General features: G+C 37.5%; 1 protein-coding gene across 7 annotated transcripts in view; it reads right to left on the reverse strand.

Annotated features, from left to right (window-relative positions):
- Positions 1 to 13,610, reverse strand: part of RALGAPA2 (Ral GTPase activating protein catalytic subunit alpha 2) — a 428,361-nt gene that overhangs the window by 223,703 nt on the left and 191,048 nt on the right. For all 7 annotated transcript variants that reach the window (XM_072634579.1, XM_072634577.1, XM_072634576.1 and 4 more), the window contains one exon: positions 6,326 to 6,454. In XM_072634579.1, coding sequence (XP_072490680.1) covers positions 6,326 to 6,454 — 129 coding nt within the window. The remainder of the gene's footprint in view (positions 1 to 6,325; positions 6,455 to 13,610) is intronic.

Here is a 13,610-nt window from a genome sequence, read left to right on the forward strand (position 1 = left end):
GGGTCCTTTGTCAAGAATAGGGTATACTCTGGGAATCTGTAAGATCTCAGTTCCTCCAAGGTGGCACAATCAAGCGTGTACTGGTCTGGGTGCAGGGAAGGATTTTTGTGCCCAAAGTCTTAGCAGAGTTTCCTCTCCACATGCACCTGACCTCCAGTTCCACCAAGCTAGCACTGGGGGAGTGGGATTCAGTCAACTGTGGGGGCAGGGCCACCATTCAGTGCAAGACAAAGACCAGCTCCCTCAGTGCCCCCAGAGATTTTTACGATCCAGCAATGGTCTTGGGCTGCTGTAGGGGCTGCCTTGAGATCTGCTGCCGCCTGCCTGATATGGCCTCTGCGGGCTGCTGCCTGAGGCAAGAGCTATGGGAAGGCCCTTCTCCCTTCCTGGCCAGCTGAGAAAATCCCGTCACTGACCTTTGGCACCTGTGGGTTGAGGGATCTGAGGACCAGCTAATGCAACTGGAGATTCTGCCCCCAAGGTGTTCTCCTCCCAGAGTCTCCTAGTGCCTCACCAGGCGTCCAAGGCTGGGCTGGGCTCTGCTCCTGGCTCTGTGTCTGGTGCAACCGACCTTTCCCATGGGCCTTTCAGGTCACCCTGGGCTGGAAATCTCCTCCAGTCTGTTCTCCACTTCTGCTGCTCCAAAATTTGTTGAGCGTCCCTCTCTCCAGGTATTTTATGGGCTGTGTGGGGAGCGCCTGCATTTTTTTGTCTTTCTACTCTGTCATCTTGGCTCTGCCCCTTGACTACAATAATGTTAACGAAAACTTGGAAAGAAGTAAAATCTAGCTAGTATTAACACAATGACCAATTATGACTCCAGGTCGAATGAATAAAAGGATTTATTAAAAACTTACTATGTACAGGTATTAACTAAGCACACTGGGGATACTAAGGCAAGCAAAAAAGAGATTTCCTGCCTTCAAAGAGCTCACATTCTCCTAAAGAAAGACAATACGCAAGGGGAATAGTGACCAGGCAGCAATGTTTTGGAGAAAAAAGACTGAAAGATGACTATTAATAGGAAAAATAACTGACATGCCTTTAGTAGAAGGGTAATACTAATTTGATTATTATCTTCAGAGGTAAGATTAGAAAGTGGGGCTGGGGAAAGTAGGGTGGAAAGTGGGAGAGTTAAAGTAGGAGGAAAAGGGAAGTAGAGATTCTATATAGAAGGATGGCATACAGATTGGTTTTGCATGACTATGTTTATTTATTAAAAGAGAAGGGCTGAAGTGGGGGTATAGAGGTCAGAAATAATATACTAAAAAAGAAAGAAGGAAAGAAAGAAAGAGCATGAATCATCACAATAGAAATACATGAGAGTAAAAGAAAAGTTAGAAAGGAACACAGGAAAACAGACAATATTATATCTACCATCTTAAGTTTAAAATACAATAAAACAAGCTGTTAGTAGAAAAATGTATGCAACAAAAATTTACTGTCTCAACCTCTTCTTTTCTTTATAAACTGAAATTTTGATGCTAAGAGATGTTTACTAAAGTCATGTTAGAGAAGTAAATTAAAAAAAAATACAACCAAGAGAATCATTCAAAGAAAGTTTTCAAGCATTAGTGGAATAAAGTTGAATTTTTTTTCATTAATGGTCGGTCTGAAAGAAATACAAAGCACAAAAGAATATAGTCTTTCTGTTTCAGTAGGTATACGACTACAGATTGGCTTTATTGGATTTAGAACAGATTTATACTGATATGATAGGTACCTTAAAAACTAAGTAGTCTAAGTTTATTTCCATATTTCTGGCAATCAAGTTGGCCTATATAAATCTGAGTAAGGCCCAATGGCATTTTTCACTTTGTGTGTGTGTATTTTTTTTTCTTTAAGAGTGATCTAGTTTTAGTAGTATGATCTATATCTGGAACAATCCTATTGTCTGACATATTATGGCTTTGATTCACTATGCAGAATCAGCAAAAAAATGCTTTGTCTTATAGAATTTTTAATGCAATATAAGTTGTTTATAAGCTATTAACAATTCAGGCCAGCAGTCAAGTTTTTTAAAAAAAGGCAGCGACAAACAAAAGAAAAAATGACAGATGCAGAGTATATTATGCCATTACGCGTGATGATAGAGTACACAAGAAGGAATAAGATACATCTTCAGAAAAGGAAATCATTTGACTTGTAGCCAGAACTGAATAGGAAACTGACACGCTTGCCTAGAGAGCATGTCATGGGATAAACCCAGAAGACAGTTTATATAGGACTTTGAAAATAGACTATTTGCACACCATGAATAACTAGTTAGAAAACTTCAATTAGCTTATATTGGGAGCTAGTATGTGGATGGGGGTGGGATGGATGAAGAAAAAAATCATCAAGACTCATTTTTTCCACAATGTGAATCTGTCTGAAAGAAGTGCTGATGCACTAATGGGTTATCAAATACATTTATATAGGATTACTTTGAGACAGAAAAATAGCAATAAATACATTTCACCATGCAGAGACTGCTACTCAGTTAATGACGCTGGGAAACATTAGGGTGAATGCCTGAGTTTTACAGTACAGATAGGAACCATAGAAGAGAATACAGAAATATTATCGACAGAGAGGAAACATCAAAAAATGAAGAATAATTAAGAGAGTGAAACAGAAAAAAATTAGTTTAATCTTCTGTTTATAAGAAAAAAATTACATAATTAGCTCTCAAGTGAAAGAATCAGCTGTTGGTTTTGCTTAGGGCAGCAAGTATTATTGTGTGATTTTGTCAGTATGGGTACTCCCTCTACTAATGTGGATTCCATCTTAGGACAGCTTAGCAGATATTCTTCAAGGGCTGATAGAATAAAAAAAAAAATATATCAACATGTGGTCAAACTGAAGGATTGGCCTTTCCAAACTAGGCTAGGCTTGTCATTGTGCACAGACATATGGTCTGTCACCAGCCCTGTACTTGAAGCCTCTTCTGCTGGAGTTATGGCACTGGGATTACTACACTGGCATGGCCTTTGAGAACACAGGGTAGTTTCATACCAACATGAGGCAGTGGGGAAAAAAATTTCACTCTTCCTCACCTTTCTATATGCAATTAATTGCAAAGTTTCATCATTTCTACCTCCACAATGTCTTTTGTGCCCGTGTCATTACAGTACAGGACCTGATTGTCTCTTGTCAGGATTACTGCACTAGCTCCGTAAGGGTTCTTACTTGCCTTCCTTCCTTTCCTCCCTCTGTAGAAGTCGCCTTAACATTCAAAACAAACTCCACTTTCTCTATGAAACCTTTACTGATCCCACGGGGGGGGGGGGGGGGGGGGGGGGGGGGGAGTTTAATGCAAACTACTAATTAATTTCCTTTTTTTAACAGATACGCATACTGAGATATAAACTTGCCACTTTTCTGTTTCCATCTAGGGCATATCTTTTGGAGATATTTTGCTGTCGATTTAAAAACTGTATTTAAAATTTCTGAATTTATTTGCAAAATTTCCCCCAACTAATAAAAATTTTTGTTACAATTCAATATGCATGTTAGTAACAAATAAATGTTTTACTATACCAATTTCATTTTCTCCTTATAGTTAACAAATCTAGTAGGGATTTTAAGAATCCTATTTATTTATAACTTCTTATTTATGTTTTTGTTTGATTTGTTATGTTGTTAGTGAGACAATGATACAGTCCCCTTTATAGTTTTCCATTACAGTTTTCCTTTGTAATTCAGTTACTTTTTCCTCTGAAAATATAGTAATAGTATTGGGGCATATGTAGCTAATATTATTTTTAATTAACAAAGGTATTTTTAAGCATAATATATTCACAATATTTATATCTATTAATCTATTATAATGTGAATTCCGTTTGGTACAGCATCATGATTTATAATTTTCAATTGCCTCTCCAATGATTTGACATAGTAAATTTTAGTCCATCTTCTTATTTTGAATATGCATGCATAATTCAGTTTTAGGTATATTTCCTTTAGTCAATATATTATTATTTTTAGTCCATATATATGCATATATATATTACAATATGCTTTTTAATCCATTCTGTAATTCTTTTTCTTTTTAAAGGGAAATTCAATCAAGTGACCTTCAAGTTAATATGTATTCCCTGTCCTAAACAGGAGTGTGATCCGCTGGAATTAATCACTTTTCCACTTCTACCCTCAATTTATTAGAAATTATTAAGCATATGTAAGTCACTTCACTAGGCACAAAGAAAAACACAATGAGAAAAACAAAGCAGGCTCTGCACTTAAGGGGTTATATTTCTACTGGGAGGGTTCAACTTGTACATAGTTAAATAAATGGGAGGCTAGGTGGTATAGTGAATAGAGTACCAAGCCACAAAACAGAAGTCAGGAAGACCTGAGTTCAAATCCTGCCTCCGACAGTAGCTGTATGACCCTGAGCAAATCACTTAACCTTGTTTGCCTGAAGTTCCTCATATGCAGACTGAGTTGGAGGAGGAAATGGCAAACCACTTCAGTACCTTTGCCCAAAAAAACCCAAAAGGGGATCACAAAGAATTCAACAGAACTAAAACAAATGAACAACAACAAAAACAAAATAGAAAATAACAAAGTCATTTCCAGGGGAAGAAAGTGTTAGTAACTGGAAGAATCAGGAAAAGATTTATGTTGGTATCACATAGGCTGTACTCTGAAGAAAGTGAGGGATTAGAATGTAAACTCCTTGTTCATAGGGACTGTTTTGATTTTTTTTGTGCTTATATCTCAGTAATTAGCTACCTCACGGTAAGTACACACTAATTTTTGTTGACTGACTGATTAACTGGGGAAGAAATGGTGAAGCATTCCATGCATAGAACATGGAGTCAAGAGACATAATTTCATGAAGAAGAACTACCGGGTTAATTTGCCCTAAACAAAGAAGGCATCAAGGGGAGTAAAATGAATTAAGTATGAAAAATAGGTGAAAGCCAGGTTATCAAGACTTTAAATGCCACACTGAGGAAATTGTACTTTATCTTAGAGTCAATTGTGTGCCACTGAAGATTTTTGATTAGGAAGATGACAGGGCTAGATTTGTATTTTAGGAATACCAATTTAGCAGCTGGCATCCTTGTCTCTTATTCTGCAGCTGTGACCTCATAATTAAATCATTCCCCACCTCATGCTTATCCTTTTTTTATCTTTTTTTTAAGTAACTAAGTGTGAAAGTAAATTCAAGCTGTTAGGTATTAATGTTTCAATAAACATTTCTGTAAATGATTCAGGGGTCTAGTTTTATATAACAGCATAAATACTTAGCTCTTCCCTGTTAATAGTAACAGAAGCCCTCAATTAATAATCAAGCTCACCATTCATGGGGTAAATCATACAGAAAGAAATACATTTTCGCTGGGTATGAACAGGTAACATGAAAAGGGTAAAGAGCAAGACATAAGTTTAAACATAAAACACCATTCTATACCGACGCCGTAAGTAAAAGTGGTCATCTTGTACCTGTGCGCTCCTTACGAGCAGACATTCATTATTTGTCTCCTCATCACCTAGTACGCTGCCTGGCACGTAGACAGTACTTAATCGATGTCTGCTGAGTGACTGATTTTTCGAAGTTACCCCACAATATTCTGGCTTAATGTAAAGATCAAAAGCAAATGTTATATATGAACTTTACATTTCAATGTAAATTTATGTCCACTTGCTTTAATAAGAAACAGTTTTTATTTATGAACAATAGTTTAGCTTATAATCATCAGCATTAATAAAATGCTGAAATAATTTTAGTAATAATCATTTAGTATGCTAAGACATGATATAGAAGTTGAAACAAATACATATGAAGGAGAGCAGGGATCATGTCTTAATCTTTGTAATTCCCTTTATATAGTGCTTTGATGAGATTAAATCCTTAACAAACTGCTATTGAATAAGTGAATTTTAAAAAGTCCCTTCATTTTAAAAACCATTCCCATTTTAAAGTAACCAAAATGTTTTATATGTCTCTTCATCTCTATTTAACAAAAAAATTCTTAATAGCATTATCTTTAGAAATCTGTGCTTATTACAAGCATCTAGTTCCATTTTCATTTATTATAAAAAGCTAATGAGATTGTGAAACCCAAGACTTGCTTTTTAGTGTGTAAATGTGCTGAAATACTAGTGAGGATATGATTTCTCACACTTTGGCCTTTTGATGAAACACCTTTGCAATACTAGTATGTCACCTTATCCTACAATTTCACACATCAGCTGCCATGGTATCTACCCTGAGAGCCCAGTTTCACATTGCACTAATGAGTCAACACCTGTTAAGAGTGGAGAAATCTGAACCTTGTTAGCGATTGTACACTCTCTTGGGAACTTGGATGTTGAGCATTGTCATACTCACCGCCAACATGTCTGTACTGAGAACTCTGGATGCAGCAGTGATGAAGTCTCCTATCAGCATTGTAAAGCCAGGTAAACCCAAGAAGAAAAACCGGGAAGGACAATGCCTTATAACAGTATTTAAGATATCCTGAGGGACAGAAGAAAAAAAAATGAAATTACATGTTCAATTTTAGATGAAAAAAACTTTGAAACAGAAGAGCAATGAGATTCAAAAATTTGCAACAACACTTTATACTTTGTATTTCCACAGGGCCTTCCTTTAAGAGCGGAGTATACATACTTGAGGAAAGAATTATTACCTCATATGTGTTCATGACCTCTCTATGAGATAAATACATCATAGGCATTTTTATGAGATAAATAAATCATAGATTTTGCAGCTAGAAGGGACTGTGAAGATCACCTAGTCCACTTAATTCCTAGAGTAAGGTATTACAATATCTATCTTGAAAATGGAAAAATGAGGCACCAAGAATCAAAGTGATTTGTCCAAATAATGCAGCTAGTCCTAATAACAGCAATAATTTACATTAACAGCACTTTATGATTCCAAAGTATTTTCAGTCATTTAGACCTCACAACATCCTTGGAGGTAGGCTAGTGAAAACATTATCTGTTTGTTTTAGAGATGAGAAAACTGAGACTAGACAGGGACTTGCTCAAGCTCCTCAAACCAGAAAATAGCTGAGCTCAAGTCCCAGTTTTCTATCTCCAAAGGTGCTGTTTTTTCCCCTACAATAATAAAAGTTAGAACAGGTTTTACCAGAGTCAAAGGTACAAGGGCTAAAACCACCTTTAGGAACTGTAATGCCTTACTAAAGGGAGAAGAGAGACAGACAGAGTAAACAGTTGTCTAGGCTTAAAACACAAAGAGAAATCTCTAACAATAGACATTTTAAAGAATTATACTTTAATACTGGTCTTCAGAAATGTACGTATTTAAATGCCAGGAGATTCTGTTTTCCATGTCATGTAGGTATTGTGTGAAAAATTGGCAAAATACACCAGTCTCCCCAATTCTTAAAAAATCCTCACTTGACGCTACCGTCCCCCTACAGCTATCCTTCCATATCTCCTCATCCTTTCACAGCCAAATCCTACAAAAATGGTATCACACTGAGGGCTTTGACTTCCTTGACTCATATTCACTTTTCAACTCTGCAATCTGGCGTCCAACCTCACTACTCAACTGAAACTGCACTCTCCCATTGCTAAATCCAATTGTCTTTCCACAATTCTCATCCTGATTAATTTCTCTGCAGTTGACCCTGCTAACTATCCCTTTTCCTGGATAATATATTCTCCCTAAGTTCTTTTGACACTGCTCTCTCTCGGTTCCCCTTGTGTACGACTACTCCTTTTTAGTTTCCTTTGCTGGACTATCATTCACATCCCACTCCTTAAATGAATAAGCTCCCCAGGCTTCAGTCCAGTGCCTTTTCACCTTCTCTTCCCTCTTTTTAGATCTCTTTCAGGAGATGATCAGTGGATTCTTTCAATATTTATTTTACCCACTGATTCTAGAATATCAGGGCAGTTTTCCTTGAGAATTTCATGAAAGATGACGTCTTTTTCTTTTTTTTTTTTTTATCGTGGCTTTCAGGTAGTCCCATAATTTTTAAATTGTCTCTCCTGGATATATTTTCCAGGTCAGCTGTTTTTCCAATTAGATATTTCACATTGTCTTCCATTAGTTCTTTAAAAATCAGAATGGAACAGATGGAAGCTAATGACTTTATGAGAAACCAGGAAATTACAAAACAAAACCAAACGAAAAAAAATTTTCTTCAGTGAGCTTTTGAACTTCCTTTTCCATTTGGCTAATTCTGCCTTTTAAAGCATTCTTCTCCTCATTGGCTTTTTGGACCTCTTTTTCCAATTGAGTTAGCCTATTTTTAAAGGTATTATTTTCTTCAGCATATTTTGGGGTCTCCTTTGGCAAGTTGTTGACTCGCTTTTCATGATTTTCTTGCATCACTTTCATTTCTCTTCTCAATTTTTCCTCCATCTCTCTTACTTGATTTTCAAAATTCTTTTTGAGCTCTTCCATGGCCTGAGTCCATTGCATATTAATTTTGGAGGATTTGGATGCAGAAGCCTTGACTTTTATGTCTTCCTCTGATGGTATGTATTGTTCTTCTTCATCCAAAAGGATGGAAGAAAATACCTGTTCACCAAGAAAGCAACCTTCTATAGAGGGCAGCTAGGTGGTGCAGTGGATAGAGTACCAGTGCAGGAGTCAGGGGGACTTGAGTTCAAATCTCACCTCAGACACTTGATATTCACTAGCTATGTGACCTTGGGCAAGTCACTTAACCCCAACTGCCTCATCCTGGGTCATCTATGGTCATCCTGATGAATATCTGGTCACTGGATTCAGATGGCTCTGGAGGAGAAGTGAGGCTAGTGACCTGCACAGCCCTCCCTCACTCAAAACAAAGTCAAGTGCAAGTCATGTCATTATTTCTCTGATGGCATGGTCTTCTTCAGCAATGAAGGACATACACACACACACACACACACACACACACACACACACACACACACACACACACACACACACACACACACACCTGTAGTCTTATTTTTCCCCCTTTTCTGGCCATTTTCCCAGCCAGTTACTTGACTTTTGAGCCCTTTGTCAAGAGGGAGGTATACTCTAGGGACCTGTAAGTTCTCAGTTCCTCCAAGGTAGCACAATCAAGAGAGGGGAGTTTACTCCTCTCTTGGTCTGCACTTTAGTCTGGGAGCAACCACAAGCTTTTCTGCCCAGGATCTGCAAGTACAATTCCCTCTCCAGAGCCTCCACCAGGCCAGCGCTCTTCCTCACTCCAGGACTGAAACTCAGGGCTGAGATCCAGTTCAGGCTCAATTTCCCCAGGGTCTTTAGGCCAACGGCTCCAAAAATGGATGCTTCCTCTACCTGGGGTTGGTGCTAAGGCAGCACCCTGCTCCCTTCTCATCCAGGTGAAAGAGCTTTCTCACTGACCTTTGAAGCTGTCTTTGGCATTTGTGGGTTCAGTGATCTGGGAACTGCAGTTGCTATCTGGGATTCTGTGCCCTGAAGCCTGCTCCAGTCCCATCTGAGCTGTGTCACGAGGCCAAGACTGGACTGTGCTTGGCCTCGAGCGGTAGACCTTTCCTGTCAGCCTTCCAGGCTGTCTTGGGCTGGAAATCTCTTTCATTCTGTCATTTTGTGGCTTGTGCTGCTCTAGAATTTGTTTAAAGACATTTTTTACAGGTATTTTATAGGCTATGGGGGGAGAGCTTCTACAGGTCCATCCTTCTACTCTACCATGTTGGCTCCGCCCCCACCTTCTCTCTCACCATATCCCATGAGTTCACTTATTTCTACAAATATATCTTCCAGATCCACAATTCTAACACTTGCCTCCCCACACATCTCCCCATATGACCAACTGTATACTGGACATTTCAAACTGAATTTTACATAAGCATCTCAAACTCAAAAGGCCATAAATAGAAGAATCATCTTTCCTTCAAACTCAATCTTCTTCCAAACTTTCCTGCTTTTGTTAAAGGTATCACCTGCCTTCTAATCATCCAGGTTTGCAAGTTCAGAGTCATCTTTGACTGGCTGTTCCTCATTCCACACATACTTTCACACGCTGATGCTTGTCAATTCTACTTCCACATGCCAATGCTTGTCAATTCTACTTCCACAAGATCTCTCACATCTATCTTCTTATCTCTTGTCACATAATCACTACTCTAGTTCAGGCCTTCATCACCCCTAACCTGGACTACTGAAACAGTCTCCTAATTAAAACTCCCTGATTCATTTCTCTCCTCTATAATCCAATACAATTATGATATTCCTAAAGCACAAATCTGGCCATGTCATTGCCCTATTCAATACAATCCACTGACTCCTCAGTAGCTCTAGGATCAAATACAAACACCTTTGTTTGGCACATAATGTCCTTTAAAACCTAGTTCCACCCTGCCTTTCCAGTCTGCTTATACAAATTCCCCTCCACACAAGCTATAATCCAGCCAAAGTTGTCTTTTTGCCCTTCCTCAAACAGAACATTCCATCTCTGTTCCTTTGCACTGGCTATGCCCCCAGACCTAGAAACATGTTTTCTTTAACTTTTCCTCTTAGAATCCTTGGCTTCTTTAAATGCTCAGATCAAGCACCACCTCCTTCCTATATGAGACCTTTTCTAGTCAACCCTTAGCTACTAGCATTTCCTGTTTATCAGATTTTTACTTTGTAGTATATATGCTGCCTCTCCTGATAAAATCTATCCTCCTTCAGAATAAGGTCTATTCCCTTTTTGCTTTTCAATTTCTAGAGGCCTAGAATAGCACAAGGCACATAGTAGGTGCAAAGTTAATGTTTTGCACTTAACCTAAACCTCAGTTTCCTCATATGTAAAAAGTGTATGTTTCTGAGGGGTGAGTAATAGGTGGAGAGGGAGAGATAAGTGGGCTTCTAAGGTCTACTTATCTGTCATTCTAATCAGAAATTTCAGACTCCAGTGGAAAGTAAAAAAATACAAGGGATACAGTGTTCCAACTTTGTCTAGGTTACAGAAATATATTATTTCCCAACTCTAATGCTCTTCAACTTCTAAAATGATGATTAAAGAATATACTTTTTTTCTTCAGCTATTCAATGACTGAAAATTCTTTTACAGTTAAAGATTTTTTTTCCTCCTAAAAAAGTTAAAGGTTGCCAACTAAGTGGCATATTTCATTTTGAGGATAGTCAGTGTTTTAACATGTTTGAGAAGAGTTCATTGATTAGGCACAATGGCATATTAAGATTTGAATTCTTCCCCCAATTGATAAATGGTCAAAGGATATGAACAGGCAATTTTCAGAGGAAGAAATTAAAGATATCTATAATCACATGAAAAAATGCTCTAAATCACTTTTGATTAGAGAGGTGCAAATCAAAACAACTCAGGTACCACATCACACCTATAAGACTGGCAAACATGACAGAACAAGAAAATGATAAATGTTGGAGAGGATGTGGGAGAGTTGGAACACTAATTCATTGTTGGTGGAGCTGTGAGCTCATCCAACCATTCTGGAGAGCAATTTGGAACTATGCCCAAAGGGCTACAAAAATGTGCACACCCTTTGACCCAGCGATATCGCTACTAGGACTCTACCCCCAAGAGATCATAAAGATGGGAAAGGGTCCCACATGTACAAAAATATTTATAGCAGCACTCTTTGTAGTTGCCAAAAACTGGAAGTCAAAGGGATGCCCATCAATTGGGGGATGGCTGAATAAATTATGGTATATGAATGTAATGGAGTACATTGTGCCATAAGAAATGATGAATAAGAAGACTTCAGGGAGGCCTGGAAGGACTTATATGATCTGATGCTGAGTGGAAGGAGCAGAACCAGGAGAACTCTGTGCACAGCAACGACCACAGTGTGTGAGAGTTTTTTCTGGTAGACTTGGAACTTCGTAATAATGCAAGAACTTAAACAAAAAACTCAATGGTTTTCCAAGGCAAAATGCCTTCCACACTCAGAGAAAGAACTATGGAATTCATTTGCAGAATATAGCAGATCATGTTTGTGTGTGTGTGTGTGTGTGTGTGTGTGTGTGTGTGTGTGTGTGTATTATGTTTTGATTTGTTATATGATTTCTTCCATTTATTTTAGTTCATCTACATATCATGACTATAGTGAAAACGTATGCAATAGGAAAGTATATGTAGATCCTATATAGAATTGTATATATAATTGTCTTGGGGAGGGAGGGAGCTGGTGGGGGGGTAAGTGTGGGGGGGGTTAAAATCTAAATTTTATGGTAGTGATTGTAGAACATTAAAAAAATAAAAAATAAAAAAAGATTTGAATTCTTCATATTTGAGTATACAACTATCAGTGATGTCTGTGTATACACATGTAATCAAGATTTATGATATGCAACCAACAGAACTTTCCCTAATGTACAAAGAGCATCCTCAGACTTCTAGTATAACACAATAGTCATTATAGGAGTGACCACAGCATAACGCAATGGAAAGATCCATGGATTTGGAATCATAGCTGTTGTCACTGTTGTTTAGTCCTTCAGTCATGTCCAACTCCGTGACTTCATTTGGGGTTTTCTTGGCAAAGATAGTGGAGTGATTTGCCATTTCCTTCTTCAGCTCATTTTACTGATGACGAAACTTAGTTTAACAGGGTCTTGGCCAGGGTCACACAGCTACGAAGTTTCTGAGGCCAAATTCAGGTTCATATTCTGTCTGTCCCTTATGAGCTACATGACCTCAGTTAAGTTATTTAATCTATCTGGGCTTCAGTGAACCTTTCATGAAAGTCAATACAAGGGATTAAAAACATGAGGCCAAGAAAAGTGACTAAAAATAAGGAAAACTTGAGAATCATTATCTGACATTTTATGATTATACACATTAATCAAACCTTAGGACACTAATTAGGAAAAATAAAATGTTCTCTTTATGTGGCATCAAATTTCTTTTTTTATCCTTCTGATAAAGTTATTTTAGAAATTTCTTTTAACAATTTAAAGAACATTAATGTCTAAAATCTAAATCTATTACCCAACCATAATAATCAACTAAATTCTAAGAAGTCAATGTTATCTCTATTCTTAAATAAAACATTTTAAAGCATGATTTTGACATACAAAAAATATTTTTACTAATCAGAGTAGGCAAATTCTTTATTCTTCTCAACCAAAATGAGCTATACTGCTGCCTTCAAGTTAATGTTTAAACCTGTTTTAATCACTTCCTTTGATACATTTTAAAGTCAATATCAGTCAAGACAAACATTCTAAGAGATGGAGCAGATGGATGCTGTAGTTTTATAAAGTGTGTGGTAAATTCATGCTCCAAGGTCAGAACAAAAGATCCACCTTTTTCATAATTAAGGGTCTGATTAATGCACTGGGCTCCTCACAACACACCTGTAACTACTAACAGAGGTACGCATTGTGCTGTGCCCTTGTCTCTGAATATCAGACATCAAGCTATACAGCAGCAGATGGGAGAACATTTCTGTTGACATATGCTGCAATGAAAGGATTTGTGCAAACCTGACTAAAAAGGTAGCAGAATGTAGCATATTTGAAGATTAATAAGGCAAACAACCATAACGTTAAGTTTGTTGTGCTTGTGTTAATTCCACCTGTTAATGTTAGATTCTAAATCCCACACCTTATTTAATTTTTAAAAAATCTTTAACAAGTAGTTCATATCGAGATTTTGATAACTGAATATTTAGATTATTTTGAGAATGCTGTCCTATGCCACCTTTGT

Source organism: Notamacropus eugenii, chromosome 1, assembly GCF_028372415.1.
Source record: "Notamacropus eugenii isolate mMacEug1 chromosome 1, mMacEug1.pri_v2, whole genome shotgun sequence".
Taxonomy (NCBI): Eukaryota; Metazoa; Chordata; class Mammalia; order Diprotodontia; family Macropodidae; genus Notamacropus; species Notamacropus eugenii.